The 20,203-nt window shown below is 53.1% G+C and overlaps 1 protein-coding gene across 1 annotated transcript in view; it reads left to right on the top strand.

Moving 5' to 3' along the window:
- Window positions 1-20,203, top strand: part of KIAA0232 (KIAA0232 ortholog) — a 71,646-nt gene that overhangs the window by 45,948 nt on the left and 5,495 nt on the right. The window contains exons 4-9 of the mRNA XM_010854545.1: window positions 3,878-3,944; window positions 5,132-5,213; window positions 7,926-11,235; window positions 17,996-18,104; window positions 18,735-19,005; window positions 19,739-19,818. Of these exons, the coding sequence (XP_010852847.1) occupies window positions 3,878-3,944; window positions 5,132-5,213; window positions 7,926-11,235; window positions 17,996-18,104; window positions 18,735-19,005; window positions 19,739-19,818 (3,919 nt within the window). The remainder of the gene's footprint in view (window positions 1-3,877; window positions 3,945-5,131; window positions 5,214-7,925; window positions 11,236-17,995; window positions 18,105-18,734; window positions 19,006-19,738; window positions 19,819-20,203) is intronic.

The following is a 20,203-nucleotide window of genomic DNA, read 5'->3' as shown; positions in this document are numbered from 1 at the left end:
ACTTCCGGAGAGGTGGGAGCCAGGCAGGAGTGCAGCAGCCAGCGCCTCTGCGGGAAAGTGTGAGATCTCACGGTGAAACCCGGAGGCTGACGGTGGATCCGCATGGCCCTCTTCTCCCTGGCTGCCACAGCTCTGAAGCCTGGGGAGCTCCTCACTGAGGAGAAGGTTGCTGCAGAGAAGAAACAGTCAACTGGCAAGATGGTCTCCTGAAAATCCTAAACATCATGATGGAAATGAAAGGCTGGAAGAAGGATGGGAAGGTGTAGCTGAGGAAGTCTCCCAGGAAGTAGACCCACAAATGAAGCAGCGGCAAATAGAAAAGATAAAAGAAGTTGGGGATCAGTACAAGAAGTCAGCTTCCCTGGTGGCTCAGAAAGAATCTGCCTGCAATGCAGCAGACCCAGGTTCGATCTCTGGGTTGGGAAGTTCTCCGTGAGAAGGGAATGGCTACCCAGTCCAGTATTCTTGCCTGGAGAATTCTGCTGACAGAGGAGCCTGGTGGAATCCATGGAATCGCAGAGTCGGACACAACTGAGCAACTGACATGCATGAAGTGAAAACCCCGCTATTTGGAAGCGGTGCTCTTATCATTCCCAGACGTGGAAAGTAAGGCTGCAGTAGGTGGATGAGTCACAGGCGGCCACGTGGCTAACCCTGAGGTGAAATTCAGACCCACGTCTATCTGACTGCACCCCCCAGCCCCCGGTCTTGCATGAAACAGGCAGTTGAGTGTCCCTGCGTGTCACACCTGTCAGTGATCACAGGGTTGGTGTGGGGCTATCTGTCCAGCACTTAGGGGCTGTCCAGTCCAAAAAGGTTCTCCATAAAAGGTTAGCCTTTGAGATGATTAACATAGCCACAGAAACCTTTGTGGAGAGGAGGGATAACCAGGCAGGACAAGTCAAGACTGCCTTTGTTTTCTTGATGCTAAAGATTAAAATCCTTAGCTGAGAAGGATGGGAAGAGAGGAGGAAGAAGCACCGTGCTGTGGGGTGGGAAATGATAGAAGTTTGTTGGGAAACCAATGAAAAAGCTTTCCCAGAAGCAGGGGGACAGTACGTTGCTGAGGGTCTGACCGGGGGCTCCCTCATCCCGGAAGTGCCCCGGGTCCGCCCTGAAGCCTGGGGGGAGTGAAGGCAGCAGAGCCGCACCGTGCCGTCCAGGCAGGACCCGGAGGACCTTGCGTTCTCCGGATCAGGTATGTTTCTCTTTCTTAATCGTCCAACCTCAGACTCAGAGCAAAAACCCCAAGTGTTGGAAAAGCTATGAATCAAAAAATGAGACTCTAGGAAATGAAAATCATATCCACTGTCTAGAGATGGCACCAGTATGCGGGTGACTTGACGTGACAGGCACGCTCACCTTGGTTTACTCTGGGGAACCTTGAGATGGGGGCGTTCAGAAACGAGGAGCGGGCCTGCGCTCGGGGACCCAGGCCCAGGTCCATTGCTCTGGGCTCTCTCCTGGGACGTGGGAGTTGGTGGAGTGTAAGCTCCACGGGGACGAGGGGCTCATCTCGCAGGCTGTTCTGAGTGAGGGAGGAATAAACGAGTGAACGGTCGTTATGGAAGACTGCCTCCCGGACCTCTCCTGAAAGCACCAGGCTCTGTGTCTGGTTTCCCAGTGTAAAGATGTGGATACTGTGATTTCCATTTTAGAGTGATCCTATAGCCTGCAGAGAAATTTTTCATGTTGGTTTGATACTGGGTATTATCCATCTTGCAGCCAGAAAAGTGGTTCTTGAGTTGAGTGGTAGAACGTTAGTGTTTCTTTTTTTTTATCTACAGCATTTTTCTCCCTTTGAGTTATCCCTAAAGCATGAATATAATATACTTCTTTTTCCTTAAAATACTGTAGGCTCTGGGTGTTCTTGAATGCCCTTGTGGATATGCTACGCTATTAAAATATGATAATTAAAATTATCTAGTTAATATAATTGGGAAGCAGGATAAGATTTCTCATTAGCAGCACCAAGTCCACGCTTCAGAATGCCTGCTGGGAGATGACAGGGTCCAGTACAGCTTGTGACGCCCTTTTTGTCTCTCAGTTTGCTCATGTGATAATCCATGGTCTAATGATTGTGTGTGTGAGTGTGTGCGTGTGTGAGTGTGTGCGTGTGTGTGAGTGTGTGTGAGTGTGTGTGAGTGTGTGTGTGTGTGTGAGAAACTGTAGTTAGGATGCTGCAGGAATCAAGGAAGGAAGACAGGCCTGATGGGAGTGCCTGTCCCTTGTGGAGCACGCATGTTGCTTCTCTCCCATTTGCACTCCTAAGCTGCATTACTGTCCAGAGCAACTGAATTTTACAGTTGCTTGGAAGGAATTTCCAAGACAAAGCCAAAAAGTGAGTAGTGTCCGGTGACTGTTGTCATGGCTGGCCTGTGGAGGACAGTACGTGCCCGCTGGCTCAGAGCCCTGACCGGAGTGGAATAAGCGATCCCTCGGGCTCGGTGTTCGGCACTGGAGGCTGGCGCCGGGTTTAGGGACGGCGACACAGGCTTGCTGTACCGAAGAGCAGCGTGCCGCCGGCAGTCAGCTGACACTGGTGTTAGGTTCATGGTCCGGAGGAAATGGAATAAAGCAGCCATGCTCATCCCACCCTGAACACTATGGTAAGCGAGTCTCCCCGGTGGAATTCTGTAGTTGGAGCTGTGTTTATGACTTAGTCCCTGCCGTGGTTTCTAGGGCTTCTTCAGGAAAGGTCAGCTCTCTCCTGGCCTGTTTCCCCTTTTCTCCTTCTGTCCTGTCTCCCGTCAAAAGCTGTGCTGTGATGTGGATAGCGTGTAACTTAATCAGTGTGTACAATTAGCTGTTCTCATTGTGATCCTTCTCGCTGCTCAGACGGTGTGACTGTGCGGTTTCTCCTTTAGGATATCTCTAATGCTCGTGCTGAGTCATTTTGAGGGACGCAAATGGGGTAACGTTCTATTTTTAGCTCCTCGCGGCCCCAAGAGGGCGAAGGGCATTGGGATCCTGTGTGTCCGCTCGGGTCATGCCCACCTAGAGGGATTCGGTTCCAGTTTAAGTAGGACTTTTCAGCTGCTGAGTAAACACAGAGCTCCTGGGAAATGCGTTCACTTTTCCGGTACCTTGTGAAAGGTTGTTTCCTTTTCTTCCCTTGAGAGAGAGAGAATTTTACAAGTTTAAAAGTCTGCCTAGTGAAAGGTTTGCTCACGCCTGTTTGCATCATTCATTTTTCCGTCGAGTGAGGCTCTTATTCTCCCCCCACCCTCCCACCAATTTCCGACTCTTCCACACCCTCTCTTAAATTTTACCCTGATTCTTCACAGAGGCCAGTACCCTATCCATGACCCGTGCGGTGCAGCTTCACATTTGTTCACAGTGATGACATATGTTTTCCATCTGCTCTTTCTGTTCCAGTCATGAGTGTTCACTTTAAAGAGAAAAAAAGAAAAAGAAATCACCTGTTTTCTTTAGACCGTGAACTGCTAAGAGGACCGGAAGGCGATTTTTGTGATTTTTGTGATTTTAATTTGTATTGAGCCCCGTACAACCTCTTTGCTCACCAGATGTTACAGATGTCGGATAATGTTTTTTTGATAGTGACGGACTCTTAGCTGTAAGACAGGCATTTAGGTCCTGAGGCTCCCCTGTGAGCAAGCTGCTGTACCCGCCGGAAGACAGAGCCAGTCCGGGAGTTTCCTAAGAATTGTTACATTCTATCGGCAAGTGCCGGCGAATATGCTTTATTAGTAAACTACGTCTGCTGGGTTGAATCTACTGTGTTCATTTAAATATGGATGGTGTATTTCTTTTGAAACGTGAAAGATTTCTAAAGCTTTCCTGTTAAGACGACAGTGTACAAACAGCTTGACTCTTCCGTACCTGGCAGTTACCATGTGCATTTCTGTCCCCACAGAGCTCTGGCATTGAGACTTTAGTGGAGGAGCTCTGCTCCAGGCTGAAGGACCTGCAGAGCCAGCAAGGTGAGAGCGCTGTCCCCGAGGGCTGTCCACGTCCACCACGCAGGGCACAGGTCTCAGAACTGATCGGAAAGAAAGAGCACGGAACCACAGTCTTCATACCTGGCGTGTCGCCAGGCCAGTGTCCTGCCCCGTCTTTGGCTGTGGGGGGCTGCTGGTCAGCCCATGGCCATCCTCTGCAGAGAGGTCCCTGCTCTCAGAGGAGTGACTTCATCCGCCGGAGCACTCCCGGAGAGGAGATGAAGCTCTGGATCGGGAGCAATCATCTCTCGTCTTTTCCATCCTCCCCGCTCCTCCCCATCATCCCAAACTAACACTTGCCCGTGTGGCAGCGAGGCCTGCAGAGGTGTGTCGCCTGTCAGTTCAGGTTTGCCGCAGGAATTTCTGCCTTGCGCCTTGACGGTTTGGGAAAGGCAGACTCGACAGGCCCATCGAGTCATTGTGATCTGTGAATGCTCACAGCTTCTTTCCCCAGCATTTCTGCATGCCCGTAGAATGAGAATTACCTTCATGGTCATCTTGCTGTGCACCCCCAAGTCTCGAGCCTTTTTAAAGGCACAGTTTGTTTCTAATCTGAGGGCAGGATCGTGAGCTAAGAGTTGAAACACAGCCCTTGCTCCCCTAGATGCTAAGTAACAAAGCTAATTGTAGTAACTTTCTTTACATATCAGTTTTAATCAGGAAGAGGCGATATAAAGTCCGTGAGTGCGGAATCTTGTGAGAAAGTATTTTTGGAATCCAAACAGATGTTCTGTTCTTGCAGTGTAATTAATAAGCACCCAGGGGATTTCAGTCTTGTAACCAAGTGCCTCTAGCGTGCTCTGTCAGGGATGAGGTCAGAGGTCTCAGTCCAGTGTTAATGTGGCTGAGCAGAGTTTTCCCTGGCTCACTGAAGAAAGAGGTTTCTTTCTTTTTGGCCGTGCCACGGAGCATATGGGATTTTAGTTCCTTGACCAGGGATCGAACCCACACCCTCTGCAATGGAACCGTAGAGTTTTAACCCCTGGACCACTAGGGAAGTCCGTGAAGGAATAGATTTTTATTAAAAAAATAAACTGGTGTAGAGGTCTTTTTAAGCCACAGAAGCCTGTGTAATTTCTGATTAAATTTACTTGAGAAACTTTCAAAAATACGAGCATTTACCGACTTGATACAAGACAAATCTTTCTGAATTTTTGTTTCGTTAACAGAAGAGAAGATTCACAAGAAGTTAGAGGGGTCTCCCTCTCCAGAGGCAGAATTATCGCCCACAGCGAAGGATCAAGTGGAAATGTACGTCAGGTTGTTCCGCGATAAAGCCGTGCTAACGACTGCCCTGCTGCGTGGTTGACAGGTTTAGTTTGCCATCTTTGGTTTAGTTGCTATTTTATGACTCAGGAATCTATTGAGCACTTACTGTGTGCCTGACACAGAGAGCTCAAAGGTGAAGGAGCTGGTCTTATCTTTTTTTCACACACATTGAATCAATATTTGTGAAACTGATAAAATGAACAAGGTTATTATTTATGGTCCGTTCACACATGACCTTTGAAATCCAACGCCCGTCCTTTGAGCCAGCTGTGGGAATTAGGATTGTCCTTGTTTTACACACAAGGAAGCCAGCTTCCCAATACTGATTACCGAGGGAACCTGGGCAAGTCATGAACCCGTGTCAGACTCGTTTCCTGAAGGTGCTTTTCTGCTTTCTTCATAAATGGTTTGTATTTAAATTGGCCTCATTGTAAGCAGACTTCCTTATCATACAGGTCATTGGAATCTTCCAAACTTGTAAATCTTAAGTGGAAAGCAGGATGTCGTTGGTCGTGTGGTGTGTGCTATCCGGTGTGGCGCGTGCTGTCCAGCGTGACATGTGCTGTCTGGTGTGGCGTGGCGTGTGCTGTCCGGCTTGGCGTGACATGTGCTGTCCAGCGTGGTGGCATGTGCTGTCCAGTGTGGCGTGGCATGTGCTGTCCAGCGTGGTGGCGTGTGCTGTCCAGTGTGGCGTGGCATGTGCTGTCCAGCGTGGTGGCGTGTGCTGTCTGGCATGGCATGGCATGTGCTGTCCAGTGTGGTGGTGTGTGTTGTCAGGCATGGCGTGGCATGTGCTATCTAGCATGGTGGCGTGTGCTGTCCAGTGTGGCATGTGCTGTCCGGCGTGGTGGTGTGTGCTGTCCGGCGTGGAGTGTGCTGTCTGGCATGGCTTGGTGTGTGCTGCCCAGCATGGCATGTGCTGTCCGCGTGGCGGCGTGTGCTGTCTGGCATGGCGTGTGCTGTCCAGCGTGGCGTGTGCTGTCCAGCATGGCATGTGCTGTCTGGCATGGTGTACTCTGTCCGGCGTGGCGGTGTGTGCTGTCCAGTGTGGGTTGCATCCCGACCCCTAGAGTACAAAGATTTCATATAAAAAGGAATGTAAAGCATTACATTAGTGTTTTTACTATTGCATATATGTAAACTGATCATGTGGATATATTTGGCTGAGTAAAATACACTGTCGAAATTAATTTCATTTGTTTCTTTTTACACTTCTAACGGGACTCTGAGAACATTAAAAATGACTTACAAAGCTCACAGTATGTTTCCATCAGACAGCTTGGTGTAGACTGAAAAGGAGAGTCCAGCGTAGGCCCTTGAAAATCCGGCCCTGCATTACTCTGTGTGTGACCTTGGCTGGCCTCCGCGATGACAGTCCCCACTCTGGCAGCCAGTCTGACTCTCCTGAGTCTTCCTTGGCCAGTCTAGTCTGTCTCGCTCTGAAACTTTGCGTGGCTACCAGTTTCCTAGCAGACCGAAACCCTGTCTCCAAACGCTTCCACGCCAGCCTCCTGGTTTCCCGCCCCATGTTGCAGGAGCCACTGCTCTCCCGAGGCGTGGGGCCAGTGTCTTCGTATCCTCGCCCAGGTTCCCACGCCGCACAGCCGGGGCTCACCAGACCGCAGCATGCCTGGAGCATCAGGCTCAGGTGTGGTCCACCTCATCTGATTGTTTCGGGCCTCGCCAGAATCCATCCCCTTTCCCGAACCCTTAAATCCCACGATCGCTGCCATTTCCGATGGCCTGCTTAACCAGCGGGGCGTCGCACTTGGCTTCTGAGGAGGAGACACGGTGGCAGTCAGCGACTCACTGTGCATGTTAATTCCTCCCCTCTTCACAGCTCTGTGAGGTAGGTACTGTGTTCAGCCGTTTTCTAGGCCACGGGTTTAGGACCTGTGCCTAAGGTCACAGAGCTGGCAGAGAGCAGAATGAGGACTCGGGCCCAGGGAGTGTGGCTTCAGAGCGTGTGCTCGCAACAACTTTGCTCTCCAGCTCTTCACCTATATGTTTCTAGTGCGTGTGGCAGCCGTGTAAGAGAGGCCCCGGTACCCCCGTTTTCCAGGTTTTCTGTGCATGCCAGCCGTGTGAGAGAGGTCCCGGTACCCCCGTTTTCCAGGTTTTCTGTGCGTGCGGCAGCCGTGTGAGAGAGGTCCCGGTACCCCCGTTTTCCAGGTTTTCTGTGCGTGCGGCAGCCGTGTGAGAGAGGCCCCGGTACCCCCGTTTTCCAGGTTTTCTGTGTGTGCGGCAGCCGTGTGAGAGAGGCCCCCGTACCCCCATTTTAGGAGATGGCCTGTGCCATTGCACGCGTAGCTTAATGTCACAAGCGGAGGAAATGAGCTGACTCACGTTCAGACAGTCCTCATCAGAATGTTAGCATTCTTCCCACCGTATCCCATTTGTACTTTGTGACTTTACGAAAATCCAAAGTTTAAAGTCGTCAGCTTAACATACTCTCTAAGTATTCCTGTAGCACTTATCTCGGTGTTGAACTTCGAAGGTGCTTGATCCATGGACCTAAATTTAAAGGTTTTACTGTATTGTCAATTTTTTTTTTAAGTTGCTCACTCATGGATGCCGTGTAAACACTGACTCTGTTGAAATGAAATACCCCATTTCTAGACGGGTGACATTGTTTTTCTATATTGGGTAACGCCCTGAGCGCCCACTTCTGAAATCTCTTGCTTGTTTTTCCAGGTACTATGAAGCGTTTCCACCGCTGTCCGAGAAGCCAGTTTGCCTGCAGGAAATCATGACCGTGTGGAACAAGTCCGCCGTCGGCTCCTACTCGAGCTCGTCCTCCTCGTCCACAGCCCCTCCAGCCAGCACAGACACGCCCTCCCCCAAGGATTGCAACAGCGAAGGCGAGATCATCCGGGAAAGAAGCGGCGACGCGCCGCCCGCCAGCCTGCACGAGAGAACACAGAGCGGCCGCAGCCACAGCGAGAAGGAGAACAGGTTCAGGAACGGGCCCAGCGAAGAGCGGCCCGCGCCGCCGCCGTCGTCCAAGAAGCAGAGCCGGCACCGGCCGGACGGGAAGCCGCGCCCGCGCTCCTGGTCATCCGGCTCCAGCGAAGCCGGCTCGAGCTCCAGCGGGAACCAGGGGGAGCCCAAGGCGTCTGCGAAGTGCGTGAAGTTGAGGCACAAGGTGCGGGAGATCCGGAACAAGAAAGGAGCGCGCAGCGGGCAGAGCCGGCTCTCGCTGAAGCGCGGCGAGAAGGCGGAGAGAAGCCCACACGCCGCCGGGAGCAGCAGCAGCAGCGGCGGTGGCGGTTCCTTCCGACAGCTGTGCAAGCGGGGCAAGCGGCCGCTGAAGGAGCTGGGCAGGAAGGAGGCGGGGGGTGCCGAGGGCAGAGACCTGTTCCTGGAGAGCAGGACGGACAGGGAGTACAAGGAGGAGCCGCTGTGGTACACCGAGCCCATCGCCGAGTACTTCGTCCCTCTGAGCAGAAAAAGCAAGCTGGAGACCACGTACCGCAACAGGCAAGACGCCGACGACGTGACCTCAGCGGCCGTGGAGGAGTTGTCCGAGTCAGTGCACGGCCTCTGCATCAGCAACAATAATATTCATAAAACATACCTCGCAGCAGGTACTTTCATCGATGGTCATTTTGTAGAAATGCCTGCAGTCATAAATGAGGACATCGACCTCGCTGGGACCTCATTCTGTCCTCTGCCAGAGGACGACAAATACTTGGATGATATTCATCTGTCAGAACTAACACACTTCTACGAAGTGGATATTGACCAATCCATGTTGGATCCCGGTGCCTCAGAAACCACGCAAGGAGAAAGTCGGATTTTGAATATGATTCGACAAAAAAGCAAAGAGAAGACAGATTTTGAGGCAGAATGTTGCATAGTGTTAGATGGAATGGAGTTGCAAGGGGAACGTGCAATATGGGCAGACTGTACCAGCTCTGTGGGCGCCGAGGGCTTTCTCCTGCAAGACCTTGGCAGCCTGGCCCAGTTCTGGGAGTGCTGTTCGTCCAGCTCTGGCGATGCCGACGGGGAGAGTTTTGCGGGAGACTCCCCGGTTCGACTCTCCCCGACCTTAGACAGCACAGCGCTCAATCCGCATTTGCTGGCCGGCAATCAAGAGCTCTTTTCAGATATTAATGAAGGATCTGGTATAAACTCCTGTTTTTCAGTGTTTGAAGTGCAATGCAGTAATTCTGTTTTACCATTTTCTTTTGAAACACTCAACTTGGGAAATGAAAATACAGATTCTAGTGCTAACATGCTTGGGAAAACACAGTCTAGATTACTAATATGGACCAAAAATAGTGCCTTCGAGGAAAATGAACACTGTTCTAATCTTTCAACAAGAACTTGCAGTCCGTGGTCCCATTCAGAAGAAACACGTTCAGACAATGAGACGTTAAGTGTCCAGTTTGAAGAGTCCACACAGTTTAACGCAGAGGATATTAACTATGTAGTTCCTAGAGTCTCGTCCAATTATGTAGATGAAGAACTCCTAGATTTTTTGCAGGATGAAACTTGCCAGCAAAACAGTAGGACTTTAGGAGAAATCCCAACGTTAGTTTTCCAAAAAAAATCTAAACTAGAATCTATCTGTGGTATTCAGCTAGAACAAAAAACAGAGAACAAAGCCTTCGAAACTACGCAAGCGTGTAGTGAAGGCAGTCCGCGTGGAGATGGCTACAGCTCAGGGGTTATTAAAGACATTTGGACAAAGATGGCAGACAGAAATTCTGCAGCTCTACTAGAAATAGAAAGCGTTGATGATGAGTTGTTTCCGACAGATGTAAATAACTACTGCTGCTGTTTGGATGCTGAGGCTCCAATGGAGCCCCTCCAGGAGCCAAACAAGGCCGTGCAGAGATCAGAATACCACCTGTGGGAGGGCCAGAAAGAGACCCTGGAGAAGAGAGCCTTTGTGTCCGGCGAGCTGTCCAAGGTGGATGGCGGGGACTACACCACCCCGTCGAAACCTTGGGATGTGGCCCAAGACAAAGAGAACTCATTCATCCTGGGAGGAGTTTACGGGGAGCTCAAAACGTTTAACAGTGATGCAGGGTGGGCAGTCGTACCGCCCAGTCACGCCAAAGGGAGTTTGCTGCAGTGTGCCGCTTCTGACGTGGTGACCATAGCGGGGACAGATGTCTTTATGACCCCCGGAAACAGCTTCGCTCCTGGTCACAGGCAGTTATGGAAACCCTTTGTGTCCTTGGAACAGAACGACCAGCCGAAGAGCGGGGAAAACGGATTGAATAAGGGATTTTCCTTCATCTTCCATGAAGACTTACTAGGAGCTTGTGGCAACTTTCAAGTTGAAGATCCTGGACTCGAGTATCCCTTCTCTTCTTTTGACTTAAGCAATCCGTTTTCACAAGTTCTCCACGTAGAGTGTTCCTTTGAACCCGAAGGGATTGCATCTTTCAGTCCAAGCTTCAAACCGAAGTCAATCCTCTGCTCTGATTCCGACAGTGAAGTTTTCCACCCCAGGATATGCGACGTCGACAGAACACAGTACCGGGCTATCCGGATCTCCCCCAGGACTCACTTTCGCCCCATCTCTGCATCTGAACTCTCCCCCGGAGGAGGAAGTGAGTCAGAATTTGAATCCGAGAGAGACGAAGCAAATGTTCCCATTCCTTCTCAAGTCGACGCATTCGAAGATCCACAGGCAGATCTCAAACCGCTTGAAGAGGACGCAGAGAAAGAAGGCCATTACTATGGGAAGTCCGAGCTTGAGTCTGGGAAGTTCCTCCCCAGGTTAAAGAAGTCTGGGATGGAGAAGAGTGCCCAGACATCCCTGGATTCCCAGGAGGAGTCGGCCGGGGTCCTGCCAGCAGGAGAGCGGAACCCGTGTCTGGAGTGCAGCATGAGCGAGCCTCTGGAGATCGACCTGGAAAGCCCAGAAGCAAACTGTAAAATAATGGCACAGTGCGAGGAAGAAATTAATCATTTCTGCAGCTGCAAAGCAGGTTGTCAGTTCCCTGCTTATGAAGATAATCCAGTTTCTTCAGGACAGCTGGAAGAGGTATGTGTCAGTGGGGATCGGTACTTGGTGAAAGGATTTGATCAGACTTTAAGAACAGCCATTTCAGGCAAAGAAAACATAGAGTTAGATTATTGGGAATTTAGCTTGAACGTCTTAAAACTTAGCATCCTTGGATTTGATGTTTATCAATTTGAACTAGACAACTGACATTTTTAGATAAATCAGAGTATGAGGTGTTTCTGAGTGGTTTAACATGCACGTGCTATGCTTAAAGCAAAGCTTTCCCAACTGATGAATCCAGAAGTGGCCGTTCACTCTTCGGAAGGCCCCTTGCTCCTCAGAAATGGCGGCGAAAGGTTTCTTGAAGTAGGAAGCCTGTCTGACTGTCTCTGCAACCCTGATTAGTTTATAAAAAGTTAACGTTTTACATGTAAGATAAATTACATCTCTGTAGAATTCTCTGAAAGTTTTTGTGGTACATGTAGCAATTAACCCTCAATACAAATGTAACAAAATAACTTCCACAAAACCCCTGCAGGTGCGCCCTTGCTTATTACAAAGTATGTATTCCTGAAGTTACCTGAGCTGTATGGCTCAGTCTGTCAAATGAGGTTAATAGGAATAGTGTTTTAAAGGAGTCATTGTGCCGTCTGACGTTGCTGAGAAGTGATCTGAGGGTAAACTGTACAAGAAGAAACAGTGACACTGATGACCTGTGCCCAAGGAGAAGCCTGGGGCTCTGCCCCCGCCCCGGCCCTTTTCCAGGTGCAGCTTTTTAAAAAGTCAGGTGGAGGTATCGAGAAGTCAGGCCACCTGTGGCTGGACAGCCGCTGGGTCATCCCTTCCTCGCCTCCGTCGTCCTGCACGCTCCGCCTGCCTGCCCGCCCTCCACGTGGTTCTGTCCAGCTGGACCAGGAGGCGCCCGTCCCTCCCACGTCCCCCGTTCCTCTCTGCTCCACCCGCAGCAGAAATCATCTCTGCTGCTGCTGCTGCTCAGTCGTGTCCGACTCTGTGTGACCCCACAGACGGCGGCCCACCAGGCTCCCCCGTCCCCGGGACTCTCCAGGCAAGAGCACTGCAGTGGGTTGCCATTTCCTGCTCCAGTGCATGAAAGGGAAAAGTGAAAGTGAAGTCGCTCAGTCGTGTCCGACCCTGTGCGACCCCACAGACGGCGGCCCACCAGGCTCCCCCGTCCCCGGGAGTCTCCAGGCAAGAGCACTGGAGTGGGTTGCCATTTCCTTCTCCAGTGCATGAAAGTGAAAAGTGAAAGTGAAGTCGCTCAGTCGTGCCTGACTCCTAGCGACCCCATGGACTGCAGCCCACCAGGCTCCTCCGTCCATGGGATTTTCCAGGCAAGAGTACTGGATGTGGTGCCATCGCCTTCTCCAGAAATCATTTCTGCTTCCTTTTAATTTTCATGTGCTTTATGCCTTTCCTCTTAGTTGCATTTGCCATTTTTCATGAGTCATCGGTGTCCTTTCTTTGTTAAGTTGTGAGCTCCTCGTGGATTCAGATGCCATATCATTCATGTGTCCAGTCAGTGCACAGGTGTGGCCCTAAGCGCAGGTGGTGGTGGGAAGCCCCCACAGCAACCCAAGAATCACTCTCGGAGGCACTTGCCTGGGGATATTTAGCCAGGAATTGAATCCCACCGAAACACTGACATCTGAGTTGCTCAGAACAGCAAAAAAGTATAACGCTGTTAGCCTTCATCTGTTTGCTGGTCACCCCACCTTTCATCCTTAAAAGTGTCCTCACGTACTTTGTGTCTCGCCTGGCTCCAGACGGGGAATGAAGAAAAAGAGTGAGAGCGAGTCCGCATCACAGCCACCGCTACAGGCCTCCACCTCCTGGTGTGTTGGCATCTCTGTGTGTTATCAGAGCTCTGGCTTGTCTGACAGGTCTGTTCAGTTCAGTCGCTCGGTCGTGTCCGGCTCTTTGCGACCCCATGGACTGCAGCATGCCAGGCCTCCCTGTCCATCACCAACTCCTGGAGTTTAATCAAACTCATGTCCGTTGGGTCGGTGATGCCATCCAGCCCTCTCATCCTCTGTTGTCCCCTTCTCCTCCTGCCCTCCTCTTTCCCAGCAAAGCTGACAGGTCTGGGGTGCCAGCTAAGTCCTCAGAGGACCCTCGCCGTCCCGGGTCCTCTCAGCCCTCGTCTCAGCATCGTTGCCTACAGCTCCCACCTCGTAGCTTCATCTGAGCTGCAGAAAGGTTGAGGGTGGCCCGAAAGGCCCCAGTTTGGGGCCAGGATCTTGCCTCTTCACTCTCACGCTGCCTGTCCGTCTCGGAGATCTCCAGCCAGGTCGTCTCCCCCGCACTTCCCTGAGTGAGGGCAGTCTTTGCAGAGGGCAGGGCTCTGTTTTTTTAAAAAGTCACTAGTTGCCCATCTGTTTTAGAGCATAGGTGGTCTAGAATGTAGGGTTTCTGATAGAATTGGTACGCAGGAGCCTGAATTAATGATGCTTTTCAAAAGGTTAGTTCAGTTCAGTTCAGCAAACATTTATTAAACACTCGCCCGTCCTGGGCACATCCCTGCGGCAGGTGCCCTGAGTGAACCAGAGGCTGTCCTTGCCCCGGGAGAATTCAGCCTGGTCCTGAAGAGCAAGCGCGAGCAGCTGATTTGCTCTCCGTCACGCAGGTCATTGTCTGCCATGGTTCCGATGCGGGCACTCCGGGAGGGCGTGTCCGTGGCACCAGTCCCCTCCTCGCCGCGACATGAGTCCCAGCGTGCTGCCCCTGAGGACCCTGCGTGCTTGTGGAAGCACATACATGCGCGTCCACATGTGTTCTGTCTGCTGTTTTTTTTGGTCCCACTTTTCTTTTTTTTTTTTTGGACTGAAATGACACTTTATTTAGAATCACCCTTCTTTATTTTCTGCATATTATTTCTGCACATTCTGCATTTTCTCCATCATTTGGAGGTACTATAATTTCCTAGCTGGTTCCTTACATTTGAGGGTGTTTGTGTGTGTGAGTCACTCAGTCGTGTCCAACTCTTTGCGACCCCATGGACTGTAGCCTGCCGGGCTTCTCTGTCCATGGAATTACCAGGCAAGAATACTGGAGTGGATTGCAATTCCCTTCTCCAGAGGAACTTCCCAACCCAGGGATCAAATCCTGGTCTCTTGCTACAAGGAAGTCCTTTGAGGGTGTTCCGGCCCACATAATTTGAGGTGGCAGGGATGACAGCCTGGGGAGGGTGAACACAGGAGGAGTGGGAACCCAGAGGAGGACCGACCCGGCCTGAGAGTGCAGAGGAGGCTGGTGCACAGACCGGCGTGTCCCGGGGCGGAAGGGAGGAGGCGGGGCCCGCCAGGCAGAAGCAGCAGCAGTCGAACCGGTGAGCGGCTCACCTGTGCAGGGTGGCGGCCAGCACTCGGTCGCGGCAGCTGAGGTGTGAGGGAAAGGTGAGGACAGGTGAGCCGTGGGCCTCGGTGCCCAGCTCTGCGTGCCCTTGTGGCAGGAGCATCTGCTCTGTCGTGCCCTCGAAGGCGCAGAGCAGCAGCAAGAGGCTTCATCGTGCCTCCAGGAGTTTGCAGTCCAGGAGGGGAAGGCGTCCCTTGGGACAGGCAGCAGTGCCATGGGGGTCAGGGGCTCTGACCAGCAGAGGGCGTGAGGGCCCAGCCCACCTGCGCCAGACACTGTGCCCTCTATTACCACCACCCCCCTACCGAATGCCCGCAGTGACATTCCCCACCCCTCCCCAGGATGGCTCAGGGCACGTGGGCCCGGAGGGTGGGCCACCCGCCCCAGATCCCTGCATGAGAGCCAGAGCCAGAGTTCCTTCCAGGGAGGGGGCCCGGACTTCAGTCTTGTCACCAGAAGCAGGAGTGTGCAGTGTGGATTTAAAGCAGCGAGCATTTACCCAAGTTTCATCTCCTGGAGAATTACTGACCGTTACATCTCCTGCTACAGACGTTTTCGATAAGGCTTTCTGGGTAGTGTTCACGTCTTCCCTCTTTACCATTTCCTTCATCCATCACACGTTTGTTAAGAGCCGCTCTGTCTGGGCACTGCTCTAGGGGCCAGGTATAAAGGAACAGAGAGAGATGGCTCCTGCATCCTTGGATGTACGTTCTGTGAGCAGCGTGAAGCTACGCGTACGTTAGAACACCTGTGCCGTGGGAAGGCAGAGCGGATGAGGACGTGGCGGGAGGGGGTGCTCAGAGCAGTGTGCCGCAGTGGACCCCCGCGTCAGGGCAGGCCTCGTGGCTGAGGCGCGGTTGAAGAGAGGTGTCCCAGTAGCCAGTCAGCCTGGAGCGGCCTGGAGGGGAGGGAGCAGAGCTGAGGCAGAGGTTCCGGGACCACCCAGGGCTGTGCCCCATTCTGTTCTCCGTCTCCTCCAGCATGTCTTCATTATTTCATGCTCAGCCATGGCAGAAGCTGAATTAATACGTTAAACAGACATTAGTCAAGCAAGGCCTCCTGGTCATCTTTGGCGTGCAGGCTTCAACGCTGGAAATAGCTGAGGGGAAAGATGTCATAATGTAATGCATATTCACTGACCACATATTCAATGTAAACAAAACAGAAGAAATAAGTCCTCGCCATTGGAATTGACACTCAAAGGAAGGATGCAGGAAAAAAAACAAGAGACGATGGCAGAAACTGCATGGCCCAACCAGCAGTGGTCTCAGCAGGCCGTGGGAGCAGCGTGCTGGACCATCAGGGCCTCCGGCTGGGAGGGGGCTGTTCTCAGGCCAGCGGCCGTGGTGTCCCCGCTCTGTGCCAGCGCTCCTCCTGCAGGGGTACCCATCAGTGAGACGCGGCCCCTGCCCTTGCACTCGCTGTCCGGTCGGCCTGTGTCTGTCTCGTCTCCTCCTCCTGTCCTTGCACTCACTGTCCGGTCGGCTTGTGTCTGTCTCGTCTCCTCCTCCTGTCCTTGCTGACCCAGCCGCCTGTCTGTCCCTTGACGCCCTCTAGCCTGCTCTTCCCCACCTGTCCTGTCCGTCCTGATGGGTCCTCTCCCTCTTCCTCTTCCTACTCTTTACCCCACGCCCTGAATCCCAGGAAAGGATTAAAGGATGAGCAGTCCAGCTGCGCCCACCTGAACAAACACTCGATCGTCCCACGGCCGCCCCAGGTGTTTTTCTTCACAGGTAGGAGCTGGTCACCTTCGAATCCATCGCCCCTCCGTAGTGCCTTGGGTGACGGAAACGCGTTTGTCCAGGGAGCCGTCGTTAGCACTGAGGCGCTGAGGAGGGCCGGGGCTTTCCAGCGAGGCCTTCCAGTGCTGTGAGCTGCGTGCCCAATGCAGGAATCATCACCTCGAATTAACCGCAGCCCTGGCACATTGCTGGCTTCATCTGCGAGCCCTGGCCTCCTCCGTGCAGTTGACCTTGGTGTCTGCTTGTCTAATAGCTTTGCCTATCGTTGTTGTTAGGATACGCTGCAAGAGAGAACGGTGGCGGTTGAGTGGCTGCTCTGGGTGGACAGAACGAAGTCCTCTTCAGCTTCTGATTGAAGAGTATTTCTAAAAAGTTAAATGAAAATCATGATCTGACATACATTTGCCATTTAGCTTAATAAACACACATTCCTGAGTCCAAAAAGTTTTTGATAAAGTGATTTACGTTGTTTGTTTAGAATTTAAAAAATCCTATCAGAGAATTGAAGATCATTGGTTGCTGAAACAGATCAGGTTTTAAACTTGTGATGAAACACCTTCTGAAACCAAGGTCTATGCAGTGTTCATAGAGCACGTGCATCGGTCCAGCAGACCCTTGTTGAGGCTGTGAGGGGTGGTGGGAGGTGCGGATTTGCCCAAAGCCGGCCTCACCCTGGAGGGCAGGCCGAGCAGGAAAGGAGCAGGGAGGGGGGGTGCCCTGTCCCCAGCATCCCGGGGTGCACCTGTGGTGGCCGCGGCTGGCCCCGCCCAGGATGGTGGGCAGGTCCTGCTGGAGCTCAAGAGCTCTGCCAGTGAAGGGTGGGGCCTGGGCTCGGACTTGGTCCCCCTCCCCGGCATGGGCGCCTTCCGCTGTGCCGGGGCCTGGGGCCTGCACAGGATGTGGGGTCTCTCCTGTGCTCCAGAGTCCCGCTTTCCTCTCTTTTTCCATGTATGTTTCCTGTTTTGAAGCTGAATTACTGTCCGTTTGGTTATTTGGTTTTAGTCTCAGCTTCCTTCTGGTTCTCACTGAAGCAGATCATTGCTGTAAAGACCATTAGGTTGGTATTGCTTCTTTGACTCCCTCCTGCCTGAGTGTGTGAAGAAGAGAGTCCTCCCCACACTTGAGTGGGGAGGAGGGGCTCAGGGCCACACACACCTCCCCCCGCCACCCCCGCTAGGTCTGCTGTTCCAAAATCTGGAAACTTGCTTTCCTCAAGGCTGTTTCCTGTTGTTTTTGTCTTGTGATAATCTTGTTGTACTTTTCGTATTCCATTTCCAGTATCAGTGCTTTTCTTAAGAAAAACTTCCTTTATGTGCTGTGAACGTGGCTTTTTTTTTGTTCACCTTGTCTAGTAGAACAGTGAGAGTGAACATCGCTCAGTCGTGTCTGACTCTCTGCGACTTCATAGACTGTACAGTCCGTGGAATTCTCCAGGCCAGGATACTGGAGTGGGTAGCCTTTCCCTTCTCCAGGGGATCTTCCCAACCCAGGAATGGGACCCAGGGTCTCCTGCTTTGCAGGCGGATTCTTTAGCAACTGAGCTATCAGGGAAGCCAGTAAAATGGTAAAAAATAAAACCAATTAAAAAAATCCTGGGTTTGCAGTCACTAGTTTCTAATGCCTGAATTTTCCCTTTTATCTTGAAAGTTTGTAAACTTGGTCTGTGTTTGGTTTACTCTAAGCAGTTCCCTGTACTGAACACTGACGTGCATGGAATGAACCGGAGTCAAGAGAGACAAACCTGGTGGGAAAAAGCCTTGTACTCGCCTCTCTTCCCCGCCTCGGAGTGTGAAGGTAAGGAGGCCTGACGCGGTCCTTCCCCTGCTCAGATCTCTTAGCTCCGTAAAGAGCAGTCTGTTCCTTTTGCCGTGAATATCGGTCCAGGAGCATTTGTGTGGCAGGCGTTGGTCAGGGGCAACTGGGGACACAAGAGGTGAGCACGGGCTGGACCCCACTCTTATGCCCACCAACAGCCTAGGGCGGGGTGGGCCGTGGAGACACGTAAGCCCCCAGTGAGGGGGGCAAAGGCGGGAGGGGCGGTGGCCAGTCAGGGTGGGAACCAGAGGTCCCCCCAGGCCCAGCCGAGGCTGGAGAGACCAGCAGGGGATGAGCCGAGTTGGTCAGCAGGCTCGTGAGTTCTGCCGCGTTAGGTGGAGTTTGAAAAGGGAGGAGGAGAGGGCGGCTTGCAAGAGCTCACCTTGGAGGGTGTCAGGTCAGGTGCTTTTTTTTTCTAAAGCAATTCTAGCAATAGAATCAGAGTGGGGAAGGAATGGAAAGACTGGAGGACACCTGCCGGGGCTCTTGGGCTCTTGCTGTGGTCTGGGATGACAAGATAAAGGCCCCTGTTGGGGAAGGAGAGCAGAGAGCAGCCCTGGGGGGCTGTGTGGAGGAGGCCAGAGTTTGCTGAGTGCCTTTCTGTGACAGCGAGCCGTGGGAGAGCACTTGGGCAGACCAGGGAGAGGGACATGGGGGCAGACTGGGGAAGGGCTTCTCGAACCTCCCGGCAGGGGCACCTCCTCGGAAGCAATCAACAGCCCGGGCCTGCCATTCTGGGGGAGGAGAGAGCCGAGGAGGTGGCCAAGCGGTCAGCTCGGCCTGACCCTGTGCGGCCAGCCGTGGTCGCCTGGGCTCCGCCGGCTGCGGTGCTGGTCTCGTGGTCTTTCCGCTCAGAGCCCTGGGAGGAGGCCGGGCTCCGGTTGGTATTCACGTGTTCACGTGTGCGTCCCATCTCCCCTCCCCGCCCGCGGGGCAGTGCCCTCGCAGCCTGGCCTCAGCTGACAGGGGGACCTGGGGTTGTCCACGTCTTCGTCCTGTGGGCACAGAAGCAGCTCCCCACCTCTGCCTCCCCAAGGGTCATCAGGGCAGCAGAGTCTTCATTTCCAGCATCTTTTTTATTTAACAGCCTCTATTGAAGGCCGGCTCCTCTGCCATTAGCTAATATTTAGCCACTCTTCATTATTTCCAAGGTGCTTCAATCTTTACAGCCCCCACAAAAAGCCTGGTTTTGCCTCAGATGGTGCACCCATCTGAATGGTTCCAGCTGTTCGGCCCAGGCCTGAGTGCTGGCCGTAGCCCTGAGGTCCAAGCGTGCTCTCTCTCCAGCGGCCTCTGCACACTGCGCTCTGGAGATGCAGGGATGATAGGAGTGCAGACTGGACCCTGACCTGAGTCCAGTGGGAGCCCTGACTGAGCAAGTCCCAGTTGCGGTCACGGGGAATGCAGATGGGGAGGGCCAGGGGGCCCCACACCCAGGAAGTGCCGCCTGGAACGGGGGCGGGTAGGGGCCTGCACGGGGTGACCCCCAAGCACCCCGGGTGGGCTTCCCCTGGGCCGCGGAGACGTCATGGTGGCCTCGGCCTGGTTTCCTGTCACTAGCGAGGCAGCCGCTCCAGCTCTTGGCCTGTGGTTTTCCGTGCCGTGCCTTGTAGGTGCTGCACCGGCTCGTGGCACACAGAGCTCTTTGTAATTGCCGTGTGGCGTGCAGGAACGTTCTCAGTGGACAAAGCGGGTTAGCCAGGTTTTCAGATGCCCTGCCACTCTCAGCTACCCCTGGTGGTTGCCTGGTGGTGATGTCATGAAGCCTGGTTCTTCCAGCCCGGGGTAGAGGGGTGCCGGAGGGCAGGGTGCAGTCTGAGGAGCAGCTCAGCCCGGAGAGCAGGTGGCCTCACCGGCTCAGCAGCCAGGCCTGCCAACTCCCCTCTCTCCTGAAGCTTCTGACGCCGCTCACGCCTCATAAGAAGCCTGTGCAGCTCTGAGTCAGGGCCTGACTGGAGAGCCCCAGCCTCCCTTTCGGGGAGGAGGAAGTGTTCCTTTTTCCGAGCAAGTCGGGAGATGGAGGCCCCAGAGGGCAGCAGCACGACCCTGGAGGGCAGCGAGGGAACGCCCCCTCCCTT

The sequence above is a fragment of the Bison bison genome, unplaced genomic scaffold, assembly GCF_000754665.1.
Source record: "Bison bison bison isolate TAMUID 2011002044 unplaced genomic scaffold, Bison_UMD1.0 scf7180017864342, whole genome shotgun sequence".
In the NCBI taxonomy this organism is placed as follows: Eukaryota; Metazoa; Chordata; class Mammalia; order Artiodactyla; family Bovidae; genus Bison; species Bison bison.
The sequence above is the reverse complement of the archived record's forward strand: the minus strand, read 5'-3'. Positions and strand labels throughout refer to the sequence as shown.